Raw genomic sequence first — 23217 nt, forward strand, 5'->3', positions numbered from 1 at the left:
TACCTCCAAGGTTTTGTAGTGTTTCAATATGGAGGGGGGGAAAACGATTGGGGTTCCATGAAACTCAGTTCAGAGGACAGCCCTACATCTGATGATGAGACGGTTGAAATGGCCAAGATACCATATGCTTCAGCTGTTGACATTTCAGCTTGCTGCCCACACCCCGGACGCGGAGGACATACCAGTCCAAGCTGGCCATTGTTGTCTACAACAATCTAGCGCCTATTTCCAGCCTATCACACACTGTTCAGAGCTGATTTCAGCATATTGATTGCTGCTGCTGGTTTTTCCTGCGTTTTGGGTCTTTCTCTCTCCTCACTTGCGTTTTTCTACTAGTTGCAACCTCTTACTGCTAGTCGCATCCTCCTCCCACTAGCAAGTAACTTCCAGCCCTTCCACTGACTCCCTAGCCCTTGAGGCGGACATTGCAATTTATGGTTCGTGGTTGACCTCTTCCTTCTTCAGCTAGGCACACTGGTATCCCTAGCTTCTTTACCAATAGATAACCAGACTACTGGGTGCTCCTACTGTGGCATCACCGGACACACCACCGATGCTTGTCGACGTCGACCTTTGCTCCCTACCCCCCGGAGTATATGCATCTTCCACCGGGCACTCCTTGTGCCACCTCTCCTTTTTGGGCCACAAAGAACGTTCTACATCGGCTATCAGAGTACTATGCTCAAGGCAATAAGACGCATCCGATGCGCACTAAGTCCTTTTGAGCACATGGAGGATCGATTGGTGCTACGACCTCTTGGAGATCGTCACAATGCCAATGGCAATCTTCTCCCACCTATTTTTGGGTACAGTGGCTACCACGGCTTGCGGTCCTATAGTCCACTCCATTAAGAGACAGTGATTGTTTGATACCGTCTCCTCGACAGTCCACTCCTTCGAGAGACAGTGGTTGCTCAACTCCTTCCTCTTCTTCGGCTACCTAGTCCGCTCCACTGAGAGACAGCGATTGTTGCCCACCTCTTGCTCATTCTGAGCCCCACCCTTCCCCACCCTCAACTACTTAGGTTTGAGAGGCTACCTCTAGGAGCTCTTCGGCACTCCACATATCTTCTTCGGCACAACCGGCGGCACTTTCTTCGTCATCAGACATTTCGGAGTCAGTGATCCATGAGTTTTTGGATTCCCTATCTACTTCAGAAGGGGATGTTATTTCTTTGCCCCCTCAGAGAGGGAATCTACTTCTTCGACTTCAGCGGGGGCCCCTCCACCTCCCACCTCAGAGGAGGAACCTACTCCACATGAAGTTCTCCATCCATCCTCTACTTTCTTGGGGTGGCTATCTTCGACCAGTCATCTCTTCTACTGATACCCAGGATCTTCAGGTACCATCTAAAACGGGACCTCCGAGGTTCAGCCGTGACTTGGTGACAAGGCCTTTGTATTCCTTCCAGCATGGATGCACGCAGCGAGTGGCTTCTCTCAAGGTTGAGTTTCGGGTTCTCCAGTTCACTCTGTCTACTATTCTTTACTACAGGTTACCTTTCAGGTGGAAATCTTGGATCTTAGGGATCCTTTACATCTTTTTCCTCCTCTTCTCTTCTTGCCTTGGTCACTTGGTCAGCATGGAGCAACCTCCCGAGATTGAGTACGGGCATATCCTTATGGTTCTTGGCACCACACAAAGTCCGACATTCCTCCTACGCATTGCATGTTTTCATCATCTTTGTACTAGGGCACTTGGGCAAGTGAATAATATCCCCACGAGGGACACTATCCAGGTGGCACCTGTTGCATGAGCATTCTTCAACATGTAGCATTGCATCTCAACCTCACTCTTCTCTTGTTCCCCTTTTTGGGCCTGAGAGGGGGTGTTGAGAAACCCTTCACCCACAGTTTACGTTCTTGCGTTTCAGCGTTTTGCGTTTAGGGTTTGCAGCCCCAAAAAGGGGCGCCATCCTAGATTGATTATGCCTATTTATAGGCCACTCTCTCATTCATTCCTCACGGCTGATTCATTCAGTCCGTCACCTCTTCTCTCTAGCCTCTCTACTACCCTCACACCCCTTTAGAAAGACATTGCGGTTTGTGGTCCGTGGCTGTCTTCATCATCTTCCTTGTGCTACGGCACCCTTGTTTACTTATATCACATTCACTCCATGATTCAGAAATTCATCATTCCATTCATCAAAGTTTCTTCTTTCTTCTCTTCTCCATGTTTACCGAGTTCACTCCGTGTTCCTCCTCGCAAAACCTACTGTCTCGTTGGTACGTCATCTTTTAACAGAGGGTTGGCGCACGGAAGCACAGTCCTTAAATCTGTGCAAATTTGGCTTGTAAATTTTGGGCTTTTTCCAAATTTGAAGTCATTCATGCCTGACAGCGACATTCATGTCAGAAATTGCAGACATGCGTATGATGACCTAAATTAAGTTGGGGATTTTGCCAAATTTGTTAGAATTTCACTCTTTTGAGTAAAATTTCTTGACATTGAATCCCAAAAAATTGGGGCCCGTGTGGTGGCTGGTTCATGTACAAACAACAAAGATTTATTACTATTTGAGGAATAACAACAGTGTGTTTGCTGGTTCAGCTTGTGCTTTTATAGTCCAGGGCATTTACTCTTGTGTTCATGATAAAATGGCTGCAACTTCTTCCAGTTTAGACATCAAGATTTTGATGGAAGTCAAATAGTTTAATGGTCATGGCTTTGACCTTTGGAAAGACCATATGCAAGGCATATTGTTTCTAAAAGATTGTGAGGATGCTTTGCAGGAAGATAAACCCGCACTAATGTCTGATGCAGATTGAACTAGAGTAAACAAAAAGGCTGTGGCTTACATTAAGATGGGTGTCACTGATGACATCTTGACAGACATTCAGGGTTTAGATACATGTTATGCTATATGGGAGAAGATGAAAACTACCTATGAGATCACCACACCTGTTAATCAGGTGCATTTAATGCGCAAGTTGGTGAATATGCGACTGGATGAGTCAAAGCCTGCAGCTGAGCACTTGAGTGCATTTACTGGCATTTTAAATCAGCTCCAAGGATGCAAATTTGGACTTTGATGATAAGTTGAGGGCCATCTTTTTTATCATGACACTATGTGACTCTTGGGAGAACTTGGAGATTTCTCTCAGCAATAACCCAAATCTCTCATATGATAGGGTGAGGGGTTCAATCTTGAATGAAGAAATTAGACGTATGTCTAGTAGAGAAGGCAGCAACTCAGCTTTTTTTTTCTTTTTCTTTTTTTTGGCAAAATAAATGTGGCTGATTATATTACTCAAAAAATTTTGATTACAATGGGGTGCTCATGCTCAACAGACTAGCTAGAGCTGATGCAAAGTCACAACTACATCATGTATACAAGCCTCTCAAGGCGAGGGGGGATGGGGGTAAGAAGCCATGTGGAGAGGGGGGGGGCCCACTGGGGCTGCTGGCCTGCATCACAAAGAACAAGTCCTGGCCGCCCCGAGTGCACATGAAATGACAACGGAGCTCCTGACGAACCCTGGACGAGCCCTGCACCTAGTCCCATCGGCCACACAGGGAGTGGATAATGGAGGTCCAGAGCTCCGCTAAGGTTGCCTGTACTGAGAGTCTCTCTCCGCCAAAAGCCATCCGACACCGCACCTTCCAGATATGCCATCCAGTTAGACTCCCTATGATCTCCCATACCTCTGAGCAGTCTGTTGTGGATTCTAGTACCTGGCGGATGGGTAGAGCCTCCAAACCGACCACTGCGCATGACCCTGCCTTGATAATGAATATTGTGTCTTGCATCCCGACCTCATACAGAAGGTGACGGCCCTAGCTGACTGCCTATCAACAAAAAGCTCCCTATGAGATACATCCAAGGCTGGGTGCTATACGGCGAAGGATGCGGCATGCTCCTCTCCACATGAGCTGTGCCTCCTCACATGACCAAAGGCAGTGCTTTGGTGTTTCTAGAGGCTGCTGTGTGCAGCACTAATAACCTCCCTCCTTTTGCGTTTGGGCAAGCCAACTTCCCACTGTCAACCCTCCATGTGCCACCAGCCATAAGAAATACGACACCCTCCTCGGCCTCCACCTATCCCATAGCCAGCGCCAGAAGGTCTGTCGGAAAGGCTCCGTGATGCTATGCTCCGCCCAGTGCCTGCTACGTGACGGCGCCCAATCCATATCCTCCTCCATCAATACGTGTCTGCCAATCTTGGTAGTGTACTCCAGGAACCTGGATGGCTTTTTGGCAACCGCTGTGGCCGGCCATACTCACTCTCCTGGGTCCCACTACAGCTCATCAAGTGGTCTGCCCTCCCAGATCCAAAGGCGCCACTCCCTGAGCACCTTCCATAAAACATAGCGGTCCAGTCGCCATGTCTTTCCCTGAAGGCCCACCACCCAAATCCTCTCCCACGAAAGGGCGGCTATCACCTCATCCTGCTGCCCTCTATCAAGGGCCAGATGCCCCCCCTCCTAAACGGCGAAGAAAGTCCCCTACGGGGTGCCGCCTACTCTGCCTACCACCTGTAGGGGAATGCCTGCTGGTGAAAACCTAGCTGCCCATATCTCCTCGGGCTCTATCGGCTCTCATATCGGGGGAGCAAGCCACTCCACAAGTATTCCTACATCTATCTCCCGTCTCCTCAACTCCACTCCTCTCGAGCAGTCTAATACTCGCTGCAGCACCTCCTCATCCACCATCCTATACACCTCCCACCACCTCCTGATTGTACAAGCCGAGCCGGCCTCCCAACCAACCCACTGGATGTGGGGGCGCTTGCCGATTTGTGCCCCAACCTAATCTTTGACCTAGGGGTTCTAAATCACCAGTTGACGGTCTATCTCCTCCTTGTAGCCTGGGGGGCTTTGGATTAGGGCCTTACGGAGGCCCTGGCACACGCGGAGTAAGCTACGTAGAAAAGGTGATCTAGGGGGGGGGAGGGATAATCTGGGCTGACATGAAGATCCATTTCAGGGACGGCCTCCACTCTTCACCAACCCTCGATCTACAGTCCTAGAGGCCCTCTTGTAATAAGACCTTCCAGGTCTACCCGCCTGGTGTAAGGCCGCGGACAACTAGCTTGCCCAAGAGGGCTATACTCTGATACTCTGGGTCTATGATCCCAATCCCTCTGACCGATGCCGTATGATGGTCGCCCACGCCACCTTGGCCCCGAAATCCCTAGAACCATCTGATCCTGACCAAAGGAAGTTCCGCACTAGGTGGCGAAGCTGCACTACACATGATGAGAAGAAGCACCAACACGAGGTAATGTACCAGGCTGTTGCTAGGAGGATCTGGTTAACCACCAGGGCTCAGCCGGCCAGTGAGAGGCGGTCTGTGCTCCAGTAGGTCAGTTTCCTCTTAATAGAATCAAGGACAAGAAGAAACTGCTGGGCAAGAGTGATGTCAAGTCCCACCTGGAACCCTAGTTACCGGACGGTCTGTCCTCTGCTCACCCATCTAAATCCCAGATGGACCCCCCACTCCATGCTAGAGTCCGGGCCTGTGAGGAAACCAACCAACTTTCACCAGTTGATTTTCGCTCCCGCTACAAAACAAAACACGTCAAGAGCCAATCTCACTCTCTCTAGCATCAACTCATCGTTCTCTATGTAGAGTGCTATATTACCTGCATACTTTGAATCTAACAACTCAGTCTCCTCTCTCACTAGAAGTCAGAGGCCACGTAATTCGTTCACACATGACCTGAGGAAGTGAGACATCGCCACTGCAAAGAGTAGAAACAGGTATGGGGCTAGGGGACAACCCTGTCTAATCAATCTCTCCAGCCGAAACTCCTCCCCTCGCCTTCCGTCTATGAGAACCCTGTTGGTGGCCGATCTGTAAAGGGCGGAGACCCCACGAATCCAAACCTGGGGGAATCCCAACCTCACCATGGTGCCCTCTAGGAAATCCCAATCCACCCTATCATAAGCTTTCTCGAAATCCAAGAGAAGTGCGGTCTGTCTCTGCCCACTGTGCTGAGCCCACTCTATCGCCTCAAAGAAGGTAAATACATTGTCAAGGATGCTCCTATCCTGGACAAAGTCTATCAATGCGTCATGGATGATGTCTAGAAGCACGGAGCGTAGTCACCTACCAAACATCTTTGCCAGTGCCTTATAGGCCGCTGACAATAAGGTGATCGGTCTCCACTGGAAGAGCTCCAACCGGTCTCCCCCTTTGGGGAGAAGACTGATAAGGCCTACCGAAAGACTCCCTGGCATCTGTCCTAAAGTGAAAATCTCCTAGAAAGCCATCAGTAGGGGGTCCTTTACCACTTCCCAATAGGTAGTGAAGAAGGCCTTAGAGAGGCATCCTCTCACAGGCATTTCTGCCCATCCTGTGTATGGAAAGCCTCCTCTAGTTCCTTCTCTGTGAAGGGGGCTAGGAGGGAGCGTCCCATCTCCTCTGTGACGAGGGACAGGATGTGATCCCAAACCTGCTATCTACATCTCTATCCTCTAGCTGAAGCTGTCTCCTGCTAGAAAAGGCGCGTGTAATAATCAGTGGCAATCTCCATCACCTCGTCTGGGCTAGAACAAGTCCTCCCATACTGATCCCGAAGGCTGCGTATCTGCTCTCCTGCGGTGCGAGGCTAGTGCACCTAGAAGAATTCCCTGCACATCGTGTCTCCCTTCCATGCCCAGAAGGCTGCTAAGGTTTGGAAGGAGAATTCTGAGCGCCTGTCCTCTAGGCCAACAATGGCTACTCGTGCGCGCATCTCCTGTGTGTGGAGGGTGGGATCCCCTGGTGCCTCCTGTAATAATCTCTGCGTGGCTGCCAGGTCCCACCGGAGTGCTCTCATGCTCCTATTGCTAGCAGAAAGTCTTCCCATGCCTCCTGCTCCTCCCCAGGCATGCCCTGATAGTTTCTGCCTCTGCCCTGCTAGTCCTCCAAAGCCTCCAGGTTGTTGTTCCACCAACAATCCAGGAGTCCACTTCTAGGAGTTTGTCCGTGATCTCCGCCCAGAGCCTGTTGCGTGCCCTAACCTCCATAGGGGCATAGACATTGAGGACTCCAAGGCACGAGTCCCCAATATCCAATCTAATCCATAGAACCCTCCCTGCCACTATCGTCCCGTGGTCTCGTACACCGGCGGTGAGACTTGGACCGATAGAGATGCATACGCTTCCACTCCTGCCGTGGGCGCCTATAGCGTGCTCCCAGTAAGTGTGCGAGCTGCCCGGAAGTACCTTCCCAACCCGCTGGGCCTGGGCGGGGGTTAGCTTGTGCTCCTGTAGAAGTAGGATGTTGATCCGGCCGGCAAGGACAGGCTGCAGCTCCTGTCGGACGATCAACTTCTTGGAACCACGTGCCCCATTGTAGTGGAGACTATTCACATTCCAAGATGCAAGGTGTAAGCTCATGGAGAAACCTGTGACTGATTGAACAGGCATCTGTTCGGTATGGAGGCTGCTGATGAAGAGGAGAAGCTATGAGGCATGCAAGCACGCTTTGGCGCCGGTCTGGACGGCGAGCTCCAGTTCCCCATAGTGGCCCTTGGCCGGACCATAGGGGTGATGGATGCTCCAGGTGGTACTATCAATGCATCTATCACCCATGCTGAGAGTCGTAACTCTGTACACTGGTAGAAACGAGCCGCCTATGCCGGGGGCCACTCGATCACATCCCTCCCAGCTCTCCACAGTGGAGGGGCTCGAAAGATAATGCTCAAGTGTGGGACCTCGACACCAGTCCACCAGTTAATGTCCATCATGCAACCAGGCCACTGATGTGCAAACAGTGCTAGTCCTTCTTCTCCCATCAACTAGGAGATATGGTCTGCCACCTGACTCTTCAACTCTTCCTCTATCTGTGTAGTCGTCCACTCCCCTGAGTAAGAGGACTGAAGAAAAAAGGTATAGTTTGGTCCATCCGATGTTGCTAGTAGATGGACCTTGCCCCTCCTTGACTTACGAACTACGAAGATCCCCACCTCCAGAGGTAGTGGGAACTCTCCACGCTCCGCAACTCTCAGGTAGTACCATGGGCCACTGTGGAAGAACTCCTGTGGCAACAACTGTGCCTGTCTCAAGAAAGTGTAACGGGCGGCAGGGGCAGATGAGCTGGTGGCTGTATGGGAGGGGGAAGACTACTAGTACAGGGAGGATGTAGGTGTGTATGGCTCATCACCTCATGTGGGAGAAGGGGGGGTGGGTTTGCGGGGAACTCCCTGTACCGAGTGCGGATCAAGGGGGATGCTCGATAGGGAAGGAGGGGGGGGGGGGGGGGGGGGGGGGGGGGGAGATTTGTTGGAATCTCAGGTGAGGTAGTCTGTGGCGCAGGTGGTGGATGTGGGGGGCTATGGTCCTGCCGGGTGAGGCGGGCAAGGGGGGGTTGTGGAGTGCTCTACTGAGGGGGCGTTACTCGCCCACTTGCTCCCTGCTGTCGAGGCTGGGTCGTCTGAGAAGCTAGCTGCGCCCCCCCTATCATCTCCCTCTTTGTCATCTCTGGACCTGTGTGAAGCCATCAGCGTCCACCTACGGGCCTGTCGGTGGAGCCACCTTGGCTCCGAAACGCGAACACATTGTTGCCTAATGCCCAAAGTTGTGGTAGCGCAAGCATTGCCCTAGCTGCCCCGTCACAATGACCTGCTGCCTAAAGGAGTGCACGCTCGTCTCAATCTCTAGGAACTGTGGGATATTCTTGACCTCTTTCACTGCCACCCATATCTTTGGGACTCCAGCAGCTGTCATTGCATCCGCGAAAGACGCGGGAAGGACAATGCCGAAGAGCCGTCCAAAGTTTTCCACCAACTTGCAATACTCTATCACCATGCCGGGGAAGAGAAGAGTGACCGAGTGCCGAAGAAACTTGTTGTGGAGTACAAATGCCTCCATAGTAAAGCCACTGTACCAAGGGACCATGTATATGACCCCCTTCGTGGACGCATATGGTGAACTGGCAAGTAACTCGCGAGCTACATCTCCCGAACTGAGCTAAACCATGAAGATCCCTTAGCCCATTAGGATTGCCACTACGATCTGCATTGTGCTGATGCACAACGTGGAATGAATCCAGTCCCAAAGCTAGGCCCTGGCTGGGGAATGTCCTACTACCTGACCATAAATCGTTGTTTCCTTTAGCTCTAGCTCCATGGCTCGGACGGCTAAGAGCTGCTCCTCAGAGAGGACGACACGCAAGATGTTTGACTTGGAGACACTCGCTGAGTGTGCCGGCGTCTGACCAGAGGTTTCCATTGCGCAACCCTTTTGAGAAAACTACCAATCACGTTGTGGTGCTACCTGAGGGGGAGGGGGGGGGCGCCAAACTATCAGGGCGGGGGGGACAGACGGATAGGCAATGCGCAAGGCAATCGCAAGCTGTCGGGGGGCCAGCTGATGTGGCGATGAGAACGACCTGGGCGGGCGTGATCAGACGTGACGAGGAATGGGGAGGGAAGCTCGTGACGTGACGGGAGAGCTTTTTTTGCTTAGCTTATACTATAAGAGCAGGGCTGAAACAAAAATGCAAATGCATGACAAAGAAACAGGAGCAAGAGCAAAGGGAAGGAAAAGAGTGACATTACTTGCTATCACTGTGGTCGGAAGTGCCACAAGAAACCTGATTGCATGTATTACAAGAAGGAACAAGAGAGAAAGAAGAATGCAGGAGACAAAAAGGAGGAGGATAAGACTGATGCATCTGAGACAGCCAAAGGCAAGGAAAATGCCAATGTGGCCTCCAATGTGGTCATAGAGGAGCTTTCGGATACAGAGGCTAATGTATTATGTGCATTTGACTATGATACCCTTGTATGTCACATGCAGGATATGCAGATTACCAAGGCTGATGTGATTGATGCACTTTTTGTTAGTTGATGATGGTGTTACTCAGACTTGGATAGTAGACTCTGGTGCCTCTTTCCATGTAACTTATTGCTTGGAGTGTTTTGCTATGTTCAATGCAGGCAGTTATAGAAAGGTGTATATTGGAAATAACCATACTTGCAGCACTGATGGGATTGGCACTGTACACTTGTCTTTAGACAATGGGAAAAAGCTTGTGTTGAAAGATGTCAGATATGTGCCTTGCATTGAAAAGAGTTTACTATTTGTTGGTTAGCTTGACTTGCATGGTTACACTACACTCTTTGGTGGTGGGTTGTGGAAAGTGAAAAAGGGTTCCATGCTGATTGCAAAAGGAACCAAGAAAGGCACCTTGTATTGTTTGCATTGTAAAGCTTTGAATGGCAAGTTTCTTGCAGTTGCTGAAATTGGCAGTCGCTTGGAATTATGGCATAAGAGATTAGGCCATATAAGCCAGAAAGGACTTGATATCCTTACCTCTCTAAAGAGGGTTGATGGAAAATGCTCTAAACTTGACTTTTGTAATGAGTGTCAATTTGAAAAGCAAATAAAAAATTCATTTTACGCTGGTGTCTCTCGTAAGTCCAATGTCTTGGACCTAGTGCATTCTCGTGTATGTAGTATGCCCGTGAAATCATTGGGTGGTGCTGCATATTTTGTCTCCTTTATTGATGATTGTTCCAAAAAGATTTGGGTATACCTGTTGTAAAAGAAAAGTGAAGTGTTTGTTGTTTTTAATACTTTTCATGCATTTGTGGCCACTCAGACAAGTAGAAAGCTGAAATGCTTGAGAACAGATAATGGGGGTGAGTTCACATCTACTGAATTCAAGTCCTTTTGTGACTTGCATGGAATTAAGAGGGAGCCCACAACTCCTTACAACCCTTCTTCAAATGGGGTGGCTGAAAGATATAATAGGACTTTATGTGAAAGAGTGCAGTGCATGCTGTCCACTGCTAATCTCCCTCATGAATTTTGGGGAGAGGCACTCAAAACCGTGGTTCACATTTGCAACCGCTCTCCAAACAGGTCCTTAAATAATGGCATCCCTGAGGAGGTTTGGTCTGGCCAATTGGCCTCATATGACCATTTACGCATATATTTAGATGTGATGCTTTTGTGCATGTTAAAGATGAGATGAGGAACAAACTTGACCCAAAATCCACCAAAGGCATTTTCATGGGCTATGGTGATGAGGGTGATTCGGCTACAAAGTGTGGCTACCTCAGTCCAAGAAAATTATTCACAGCTGTAATGTTGTGTTTAATGAGGCAAATTTGCAGAAAGGTATAGTCTCTAATGAAGATATGAAAAAGGTCAAATTTCAAAATTTGCAGCCACCTATTACTTCAGAAAATCAGCCTCATAGTGTTGTACCACAGGCTGAAACTGATGATCAGCTGGTTATTTTTGAGCTAGATGATGATGGACAGCAAATAGGAGCACAAGGAGTCATGGACAGCAAGATAGACTTGCTGATTATGAAAATGCAGGTGCTGATAATGAAAATGAAAGTGTTGTACAACATGAACAGCATGCTGAAAATGGCTTATAGCCACCAATAAATGCTGAAAATAACATACCTCCAAATGGAGACCCGATTCCTAAAAATGTTGATCATTGGGTACGCATGTCTACACGCGTAAGAAGGCAACCACATAGGTTTGACCCCTCCTTGCATTATGAGATGCTTATAGATGAGGGTGAGCCTCTTACATACAAAGAGACCAAGTCATGCGAATTCAGCAGTAAGTGGGAGCTAGCTATACAGGAAGAAATTAAATCTCTATATGCAAATGATACTTGGGATCTTGTGTCGTTGCCCAAAGGAAGGAAGCCTCTTCCAAACAAATGGGTTTACAAAGTAAAGACAGTTGATGGGAAACCCAAGTACAAGGCAAGACTGGTTGCTAAAGGGTATGCACAAAAGGAAGGGATTGACTTCCAAGAGGTCTTCTCACCTACTATGAAGATGACCACTCTACGTGTGCTTTTTGCTCTCACTGTTGTATTGGACTTAGAGCTGTATCAAATGGATGTAAAAACAGCTTTCTTGCATGGTGACATTGATGAGGAAATTTACATGAAACAGCCCGAGGGCTTTGTAGTTCCTGGAAAAGAGCAAATGGTGTGTAAACTAAAACGTAATCTATATGGACTGAAGCAAGCACCACGGCAGTGGTACAAAAAGTTTGAAACTTTTATGCTATCTCATGGGTTTACACGCAACCATGCAAATCATTGTTTGTATATGAAAAAGGATACAGACGGCAGCCCCATCATACTTGTTTTGTATGCGGATGATATGTTGCTAGCTGGGAAAAGAAAGACTAGCTTGGATGCTCTCAAAAATCAGCTGAAATCAACCTTCTCCATGAAAGATTTGGAAAATGCGGAGCATATTTTGGGCATGAGGATTCGCAGAGATAGAATGCAAAAATTGTTGTTTTTATCTCAGGAAAAATACATTGAAAAGGTACTGGACAGATTTAACATGACTGAAGCTAAGCCTTTTGGGGTACCCTTACCTCCTTATCTTAAGCTTAGTAAAGCCAATAGCCCAAAAGATGACGTGGAAGAAAATGCTATGAAGGGAGTCCCTTATGCATCAGCTTGTGGCTTTCTTATGTACACTATGGTTGCTACTCGTCGAGACATTGCTCATGCAGTGGGAGTTGTTAGCAAGTTTATGTCAAATCCTGGCAAAACACATTGGGAGGCTGTCTAGTGTATTCTTCCATATCTAAAGGATACACAAAGAAAGTGTATTTGCTATGGGCAAGATGCACTTAGTTTGTAGGGTTATTGTGATTTAGACATGGTAGGTGACTTGGACACTCGTAGATCCACCAGCAGGTATGTCTTTACAGTTGCTGGTGGGGCTTTTTCTTGGTGTTCCAAGTTGCAAAACATCATCGCACTGAGTACTATTAAAGCTGAATACATATCAGCTACTGAAGTTTTTAAGGAAGCTATATGGTTGAGCAAACTTGCAGAGGATCTCGGCATGTCTATGAGTACTGCAGTTTTGGGATGTGATAGCCAAAGTGTTGTGTATCTAGCTAAGAATGCCATGTATCATTCATACACAAAGCATATAGATGGTCTAATCACAATGACCAAGATCAAAACACAGGACAACCTTGCAGATGTTCTTGCTAAAAGTTAAGCAAAGCTCAGCATGAGCATTGCATACGACTAGTGGGAGTTGGTTAGAGGTTCACTTCGGACCTTTAAGTGGGAGGTTGTTGGGATAAAAGCCCATTTGACCTCCTTGTATAGTACGCACACACTATTCAATTGTACATGTGAATGCACCCTTATATGCCCCAAGTATAAATAGATTTTATTCTTTGTGTACCAACACATTGTTGGTACACTCAAATCTAATCGTACTTTCACTCTCTCTCTCCTTCTTGCCGTCTCTCTCACTTCTCGAACTATTGCACATCCCCAGCTGAGCTCCAACAATTCGTACTAGGCCAAATCTTGCATTCTCAATTAGTCTACACCTAGAATGTCTCCTTGGATTGCTCATTTTCGTGTGTTAAGATATTTAGGGTGTACCTATAATTATGGACTAGCTTATGGTCATGGTTTATGGTTGCATGGGTATACTAATTTTGACTGGGCAGAAGATCCTGACACCCGACGTTCCCATGGAGGCTACCTCTACACCTTAGGCACGGCACCCATCTCTTGGGCTAACCATAACAAGGGAAGGTGGCAGCCACAGATGAGGCAGAGTATTGAGCTCTCTTTGATGGTACTACAAAGGTCATCTATCCAAGGAACTAATTGGCCGCACTACAGTTTTCTTACGAGTTGCCTACAATTGTCTACTGCGACAACCACAGTGCCATTGCCCTTGTGGCCAATCCACCATTTGCCTAGAATTTGTGCCGTCTAGTGACAATTTTGCAAATATTTTGACCAAGGTGGTCAACCAACTAGTTCCGCAACATCTTCTATTGCGGATCGGCTTAGGTACACCCGCCTCTACTTCTTCAGATTCAGAAGGAGAGGTTGCTTCCCTCTTACTTTTCCTTTCAGTTTGAGAGGGGACAGTTTCCTTCTCTTGATAGTGACAGTGATTATGCTTACAATTTTTTCACTTTCAAACACTTATTTATTTTGTATTGTATATTATGGACATTTGTAACTTTATCCGGATTGTCAAGATGACATGATCGTAAAAGGGAAATTGGGCAAGTGAACAATTCCCCTGCAAGGGCACTGTCTAAGTGGCACCATTGCACCGCATTCTGCATGAGCATGAATACTTGCATCTTCCTTTACATTACCCCATGCATCTGCACTTTGCTCATGTAAACATGCACTTGTGTGCATTTATCCCTTTTCGGTCACCCTTGGAGTGGTCGACTCCGGATCCACCATACTCGTGGCATTGCACATGGCAATCTCCCAAGGTAATTTTTCCCTATGCTTCCATGCTAGCTTTGCTTGTTATGCTTGCTTAACCGTTGTATCGCCTTTCTCTTCACATATTCTCCATATGATTGGTATATATACACACTCCCTTGGGAATCCCTAGGCACTTACCCTAGTAGTGTGTGGCATTATTTTTGCCTATTTTATAAAGGTAGTGGAGCTATCCATTCTTCTTTTCTCATAGTTCAGGACACATTGACTCAATGGAACTAATGATGATTTGAAACTCTCATTTAATTCTAAATCTTGTGAACAAACTCAAACTGCACCATCAAAAAAAAAGTCCATTGTTGATTCTATCCGCACCCTTGGCCCAATGCTTTGGCCTCTCTAAAGTGATTACTTGGGCTCCCTTGGTAAGATAACCATCGCCTCTATAGTCTTAGTAGGTCATTGGGCAACAGACGTGCACCCCTTGTCCAATGCCCTAACTGCTTTGGAGTGGGATCCCTTGGGATAAAAGAAAAATCCATATCACGGACTTCTTTCTCATGGCTCAAATTTGGACTTAAGAGGGAGTGTTGAGCTAAAAATGCATGTGTCTAACTTAAACAATCCCAAACACACTTAATTAATGAAGAAACCTTCTTATTTTAAAAAGAAACTCGATCCTAGAGTTATTGTATTCCACATGCAAAACCCTAATTTGGGTGCCCCAAACTTTTCATAAATAGACATGCAGCCCACCACTCTCCCTCAATCTCATTTTTGCAAGATTCAAGAGTCGTATCTCTACTACCTACACCCTGTTCGCGGAGGTCATCGTAGTCAGAGCCTTCTATCACAATCTGCTATCATCATGAGCATGTTTCCAACCTCTGTACCGGCTGCCTATCTCCTGGAGCTATTGCCAATATCAGGGAATTTACACCTGCTGCTGTTAGGACCAGCCGCCATCATCTGCATCCAATCACCATCAAAAGAAGCTATCGCCATCATCATCATACTTGCGTTTGCAATCAATCTCTCTTCTCCAATTGTCACCATCAGCATTTGCATTGTCACCATCAGTTTTCACCTGTCACCCAGTACAGTTAGCTTGCGTTTACCTGTTTTGCACAATCGCTAATTTTCTCTCCTCAAGTACCTGCGTTTTTAGTCTTTCTCTCTCCTACACTGTCGTTTGCATCAGATCTAGCCTTCTTTGGCTGCGTTTGATACTCGAAGGTTGCTTTTGTTGCAATTCAAGATCCGAGCAACGCACTCTATAGCTCATAACCTCTATCTTGATCCTAGAGATACGAGAGTTCCGAGGTTCAATATTCACTACATAGTGTGTTTGCTACATGAGCATTGTATATTCAATATTCATTCACCTCATTATTCATTATGTTCATTGTCTCTGTGTTACCCTAACCCTAACCCTAACTGTGTTCTGAGTTTATCAATCTATGCTTTTTCATACAATTGGTTTTGTTTTTTCTGCGTTTAGAGCATTTCTTCACACACTCTCCATCTCATACTCTCTACCCACGTCCTAGAGACACGGGAGTTCAAGGTTCATTATTCACCTTGCATTGTGTATTTGCTGCATTGAGCATTGTATTTATTCATTATTCATTCATTCATCTCCAATATTCATTGTCTCTGAGTTATCCTAATCTTACTAAGTTCTTTTATTAGTTTGTGCTTTGTTATACAATTGTGTTTATTATTTGTAGACAAGTATTTCTTTACATCACATCACTAGCATGAGTAGCTCTAGTAGATGAACTCATAGATCCATACCTCACGTCCTTAATGCCACTTCTATGTTGTCATCAACTGCAGCATCTTAAGTGGTGTATCATTGCCCCCTACAAATACGCGAGACTCAATAGGGTTAATCTCATCTAGCTCCATGTAGCTGTCTCTAAAAATGGCATCTCTGCCCAACATCATTCTCTTTATGTAGTTATTTAATTGTAGCCCTATTAACTTGAAATTTACTCTTTGGGTTCATGACACAATATGAGCAAGTTCATCAATAGACACTGATTCTATTCGTGATGTTTTCTCAAGGTGAGCTATGTTTAATGTGAAGGCTTAATGAAGAGGCTTAGGTATTGTGATAGAGATAAAGAACATAGAGATAAAGGCACTGATAGAAGAAGGGAAAGAAGAGGATGCAAAGAAAAAGGAACTAGAAATAGAGCTAGACGTAGGGGAAGAGATAGAAGAGAAAGAGAAATGTGTAGAGTAGGAGAGAGTTAGATGAAGGCAAGAGAGAGAAGAGTAGAGCTTGTAAGAGAGAGGTAGAAGGAGAGAAGGTGGTGAGGTAGAGATAGAGGTAGATGAGGATGAAAAGAGAGAGATTAAGCAAAAAAAAGGCATAGAGAGTTACCTTTTTGAAGGTCCAATAGGAACTTCTCAGAGTCCTTTGGTGTGAACAAGTCTTGTATTTCTTGCTATCCATGTGGCATCTAGTATGTTGCTTGCGTTGAACACATGATCTATGCTTTTGCATTTTAATTCCACTTTTTGAAGTAATGTGTGAATAGAAGCTTCATAGCTGCTTCAAACAAGAGGAGCTTACAACAAAACTCAAAATATGAATAGCCAATGACTACAACTCAAAGCCAATGGCCATCGGATCCATAATCCTTTCACCATAAGACAGCTCTAACTCTTCATGTGTTATCTTGTGCATCCTCAACCATATATGCCATGATGATGTCTATACTTTGCAAGACTCTCTCTAATTTTTCGTCTCTCATCAAAGTCACTGACTATCTTGTTTAAGACTATCATCCAACCAGCTACAATCTCATTATCTCTATCCTGACGACAGTCTTGAAACTCAGGATCCAACACATGTGCAGCTACAAGCAAAAGAGAATAATAACTATTCCACCAATGTACATATCTCTTCATGCCTCGCTGCCATTACACCATCCTCATAATCATCATCAAAAAGAAAGAAATTTTGTAGCTGCTCAATCATTCTATCCATAGCCTTATAAACTTTCCCCATGCATGGTTGTATGGTTCAAGAAAAATGTAACCATAGCATTTGTTTAATCAATCACAAGCTCTATCTATTCCAACTTACCGAGACAAAACTAGATTGGCATGATCCCCTAGCTTCAAGTCCCCCCACTTGGTTGTATCTCCATGCACCACAAAAACAACACTATAATCAAAGAAAAAACAAGGAAAAAAATGGGTCAATCCATCCATATATCTCTGCCAAAAGGACAAGATATCAAAATTTCTTTTCATCAACACTTGCTCATCAAGTTTCCATACTAGGATTAGGTTGGAAAGAAATCAAACTCCCATAAACTCGCCCAACTATTGGACTTTTCTAACACCATTGTTGAAATATTCAAAAGAAAAATGAGAGGGAAAGGAGGTACTCAAGTACAACTGAATCAAATTGAAAGTACAATGAAAAGGACTTGTTTATTCATGTAGAAAGGATGCCTTTATATAAGCTTACACACAGGTGGGTTGGGATAGTGGATATGGATAGTGATTTTGGTAGATGCCTTTCTACTAGTGGTTTTTAGGTGGATAAAGATGGTGGCAAAAAGTGGATTCCTATGGTGTCACGGGTGTAGGGAGACTCTCCCTTTATTGATGGATACAAAGCATAGGATAAACAAATTATTCCTAGGTAATGTGAGTCTTGCATAATCCCCCAAATATATATCATGTGTTTGTAATTTTAACACCACCCTTCAAACTCATGATGTACAGAGCTTTATGCATGGCCATCTTTTCAATAGCTTGGTCACCACATGACTTACCAAGCATATATCCACTCTTTCTTGAGTGTCATAGAGGCTCGTTGACTTGTTGTTTTAGACAATATGATTTTGGCAAAGATTGATACCAGTAAAAGTTACCATGGTTTTATAATATGACTTGAGAGAATCACAAAAGAGAATGCACACTTTTGAAAACAATCTTTCATAAGTTGAAATATCAAAAGGAGCTGAAACCAACCTTCCTTCTTGGAGAGGGTGGTAATTTCCTAATCAAGCACTTAATTATAGCAATCAACAAATAAACATAAATTGAAATGCACAATTTACCTTTATAATCTTGGACATTGGACACCCTATTGGCCCCAAAATTGGCGCCCCCTTTCGCTATTTTTTAACTTTAATTACTAATGGATTGATTACAAGCTGAGATTTCATAATCTCCTTGGCTAATCCAAAATCCCCTTGTTGGTTCAACAATGAGCAAAAAAATTGGGCAATTTGCCTCTTGATTTTTCACCCAGGAATTGCTCTAATTTGACCCAAACTGGTAAACTGTTGCCCTAAATTTACAATGGATGGTTGTGCATCTGAAATCCTTGACAACACAACAAATTGGAGGTGCTAATTTCAATGTACGATGCCTTTATCTCTTGGCATGGTTCTCGAGGTGGCTACTAAACCCTAATTTCTGCATAAATTTAGGGTTTATAGTAGAAATCCCTTTGTTATCCACCAAATATGGCTGAGATCTGCTCCAAATGGTTGAGAAATGCTGCAATTTCCTAAGAATGAGCTGGAATAGATGAGAATGCTAAAAGAGATAAATTTCTAATTTCTGCACGGGAAATGGCTGAAATCGACTGCTGCCTGCTCTAATTAGCCCAAATCGCAGTCACCTACTGCCAGGGGAAGTGACCAGCTGCTGTCACCTGCATCACCAGGGTCTCCTGCAGCAATTGGTAGCCTCCTGAGTGTCTCCATAGCAGCAGGAAAATCAAACCAACAGCTTCCTATCTCTCTCCCATAGGCTCCAACTAACTTAATGGCTGAGATCCAGCCATTAAGTTAGTGGCAGCAGAAAAATCAAACCACCAACTTCCTATCTCTCTCCCATAGGCTCCAACTAACTTAATGGCTGAGATCCAGCCCAAAAAACGTTTTCTCAGTTTGCATGGGCATTTTTGCAAAGTGGAAGCCTTCTAAACCCATTTTTCAGCATTATCCAACCATTTAATTTTTCAAAATTAATTTCAAATCCTTCTGACCCTACCCAAAATTAAATGTGTTCATCCATAATTAAATTGGCTGGGCCATTTGCAACCTGAAGTGGTCCTCAACCTCTATTGAGCCTTAGACTCGCATTAATTAATTAATTAATGCTAGTCCCTAGTATCACCACTGACACTTATTGGCCAAACAACTGTCCTAGGGTCGAAACTAGCACCAATTGACCACCAAATCCCAATTGGCATAACTTATCACAACTTTTTCTTTTCACACCCACTGCATCCTCGGGGTTCTTGGCATGTTACCATGAAATAACTACCGTATGAAACACGTGCTAAACAACCTCGCACACTTGATTAATAACTTAATCAAATACTATCAGTAAGATTAAAGCATCTCAAAATTTCATGTCCCCATGACAAGAGCCGTCTTAGCTCCCTTTTTCTTCTCGAAGGTCATGGAAAGGACTTCATTATGCTTTTTTTCTTTTGGTTCCGAATCCTTGTATTCTTCTCCCTCTTCGTCACTTTCTTGAACTATCTTTATAAGAAGTGCCTTTGGAACTCTCTTTTTGTGAAAGCACAAGTTTTCCTTGTGGACAAGTTTGCGACAAAAATCACACATAATGGGCTCATTGTGATTGACCTTGTTCTTCCCTTTGAATTTGGATTTGGTGTAGAGAGCCTCACGCTTTGGTATTGCATTGATTTCTTGCTTGAACTTTAGTCTTTTCTTGTGATTGACCTTGTTCTTCCCCTTGAATTTGGATTTGGTGTAGAGGGTCTCATGCTTTGGTGTTGCATTGATTTCTTGCTTGAACTTTAGTCTTTTCTCTCCTTCTAGAAGAGAGGCTTCAACGTCAACTAGCCTAGGAGAGGGCATGTTGATAAGAGTAGTAACCACATGGTCATACTCCTCCAGCAATGATTCAAGTAAGACACCAATGGCAATGTCTTCAATCTTAAGTTCAATTCTTGAAGGTTGAGTTAACAAAACTTTCATATGATTCAAGTGAGAAGCAAGAGAAGACTAAGATTTCATTTCTAAGCGGAAGAACAATCAATAAACTAAACTTGGAACTCTTGGGTTGAGCTCCAAACAACTTGTTGAGTTAATCCCGAGTGTCTTTTGCACAGTCACATCCATCCACAAGATAAATGTAGGTATCATCCAACTCCAGTTTGATGATGGCTTGGGCTTTGTCATCTCGGACTTCCCATGCAACTACTTGAGTTGCTACCCATGGCTTTTTCTCTTCTCCATTTGCAAGGTTCCACAATCCTTTCTTCAGGAGGATCAGCTTGAGCCTTGTTTGCCATATGTAAAATGAATAACCTTTGAACTTAGTGGATCCATTTTCTCCATTCGAAAACATGCTTTCTGATCAGAGATGACATTGTTTATAAACACAGGAGTAAGAGTGGCATAAGAATAGCTCATCTCAGTAAAAAATATATGTATTCTCAGAATACAATTCCTGCAGATCAATAGATATAAGAGTAGCATAAGGATAGCTCATCTCAGTAAAGAATATATGTATTCTCAGAATACAGATTCCCTCAGATCAGTAGATAAGCTTGTTGTACCATAGTTATGGCATCTCACAGTCATGAGTTCTTCAGCCCATTTGATGCAGAGACAGGTCGTGGTTCAAGACAACATTGATGCATTTTATTATTGGTAGAGAGCAGCAGCAGATCAGAGAACTTATCTTTGGCCTCAATGATACATAATAACAACAGTAAATAGAGGTAACCAGCAGCTCATTCTTTCTCAGATTCAGCAGTGATCTGAAAGTAGGAACAGCAGTAGATCTGAGAGATGAGAGAGAGAAGCCAACATCAGTATGAACAGCAGTGAGACTTTAGCAGCCCATGTGACTGCAGCAGGCACATTTTCAGCAGTGATAACACGTGTTTTCAGTTCCAGGGACAGGCACAGATTCAGCTCAGCATTGATGCGCTTTACTCAAAACATCAGATCTGCTGCTGTTATAACCTCAGTTCTGAGTTATGCAGTCATTACTGTGAGAAAGAAAACAGCCCACAGTTGGACAATAGTATGAGCAATGTTTTCATCTTGATGAAGTTGTGACCAGCAGGAAAATAGGTGCAGATCTGGACCACAGCAGTTGACTCTCTTTTACTCCAACTGGTTTTTGACATAGATCAGTAAAAATAGCACCTCTTCAGTAGCTCATTAGTGTGGGCAATGGTCTGTCAGAGAGAGGATAAAACATGGACAGATTTGCACCAGCCGTACTAGAGTAGATCTGCTCAGATTTGAGCATGCTTCAGCACACAACAAAGGCTGTGATGGCAGTGGGCAAGAAGAGGTGGGCAGCAGCAAGGCCTCAAGAATCCATACCTATCATTGCTTTGATACCATATTGAAATATTCAAAAGAGAAATGAGAGGAAAAGGAAGTACTCAAATACAACTGAACCAAAATGAAAGTACAATGAAAAAGACTTGTTTATTCATGTAGAAAGGGTGCCTTTATATAGGCTTACACATAGGTGGTTTAGGGTAGTGGCTTTGGATGGTGGTTTTGGTAGGTGCCTTTCTACTAGTGGTTTCTAGGTGGATAAGGTTGGTGGCAAAAGGTGGATTCCTATGCTGTAATGGGTGTAGGGAGACTCCCTTTATTGATGGATACAAAGCATAGGATAAAACAAATTATTCCTAGGCAGTGTGACTCTTGTGCAATACCCCAATACAAATCATGTGCTTGTAATTGTAACATTCATGACATTAATGCAGGTCTCAAGTGTAATGTGTATCACTTTGCATTACAAGTATACACAAGCATAGAAGAGGAATGCCAAACCTGTGAAGAGCTTTGCTCATAACTACCAAAAGGAAGATCACCTACAAGAAGAGGCCGTTTAGCACCTCTTGCCACTGCCCTACAATGAGTCAGCATCTCATCCATTGTGACTGGCAATGTGGTATCATGTCCATGCACCACCATACCTGTGGAAACATCATTTGCAAGAAAAGAAAGGTGGTTAAAAACAAAGTGGTTTTCTCATTATGGTTTTTAAGAAAAAGCCCTATCAGCTTTAAACCATGAGTAAAATTTGCAAAGACTAATAAGAACAGTCAGCCTGAAAAAGGCCAGCACTATCCATGACTAATAAAGGAGAACCAACACAGTACTACCAGGTTTTAGATGGGACTAGTTTTAAATTTATAACTCTAAACATTGTCTATTGCATTGTCAATCAACTAAAAGAAATTAAATATCTCCTATTTAACACTCAAAAGCCATGGCCAATCAACCTAAAGGTATACGACCTCACAGAAACAAACAATTGCCATGTTTTATGAGGATGAAGAAAAGCCAATGTTTGAAAGTTGACCAAGATTAACTAAACCACCCATATATCAATTCTTGGATCCAGACTGAAACAGTAACTGTTCTGGAAGTCACTACTAAGAAAAGTCAAATTAACATCACCAATAATAGAAAAAGCCAATATACAGAAAAAGCTAATGGGAAGACGCTTAAAGCACAAGTAATGCAGCAGCATCTTCTGTAACAGCAGTAAGAGGAAAATAATTTAGGCGACAAAATGAGTAAAACCTTGTCAAAAAGATTCCTACATTATGGATATGTAATTGACCAAACTTCAAGACATTCTAAATGGTTTTAGAAAACCAATTTGAATACTTAAAAGTGGGAGCTAATCATTTGGTCAACAATATTAGAGTGATTACTTTTCCAGGCCCTCCAAACTTGTTTGCATTATGGAGAGTAAGGTGTTCAGATGGACAGGACAGAAACCACTATACAACAATTTCTAACCATGGTTCCATATTGCAATGAAACCAGCTTTTACTAAATAAAAGGCAGTAAAATGTAGTACAGTTGTACAAATTCAACAATTAACACCAGATCAAAAAAATCAATGCAAGTGGAGCTAGGTTGCACTTGCATGAGTGAACAGTTCACCCAAACGCAACAACACATTGACCCAAAACCGTCACACCCCTTGGTAGTAATTCTTTAATCTTTATTCCAAAATCATAAAATATAGTATTTAAATGGGAATCCTTTGCTACCAGCAACATG

At 44.5% G+C, this 23217-nt stretch overlaps 1 protein-coding gene across 1 annotated transcript in view; it reads right to left on the reverse strand.

Moving 5' to 3' along the window:
- LOC148018587 (3-methyl-2-oxobutanoate hydroxymethyltransferase 1, mitochondrial-like) overlaps nucleotides 1–23217 on the reverse strand; it is a 75509-nt gene that overhangs the window by 18260 nt on the left and 34032 nt on the right. The window contains exon 2 of the mRNA XM_087661262.1: nucleotides 21970–22115. Coding sequence (XP_087517388.1) covers nucleotides 21970–22115 — 146 coding nt within the window. The remainder of the gene's footprint in view (nucleotides 1–21969; nucleotides 22116–23217) is intronic.

This window comes from Lygodium microphyllum, chromosome 21, assembly GCF_053477565.2.
Source record: "Lygodium microphyllum isolate KBCC chromosome 21, Lygodium_microphyllum_v1.1.10, whole genome shotgun sequence".
In the NCBI taxonomy this organism is placed as follows: Eukaryota; Viridiplantae; Streptophyta; class Polypodiopsida; order Schizaeales; family Lygodiaceae; genus Lygodium; species Lygodium microphyllum.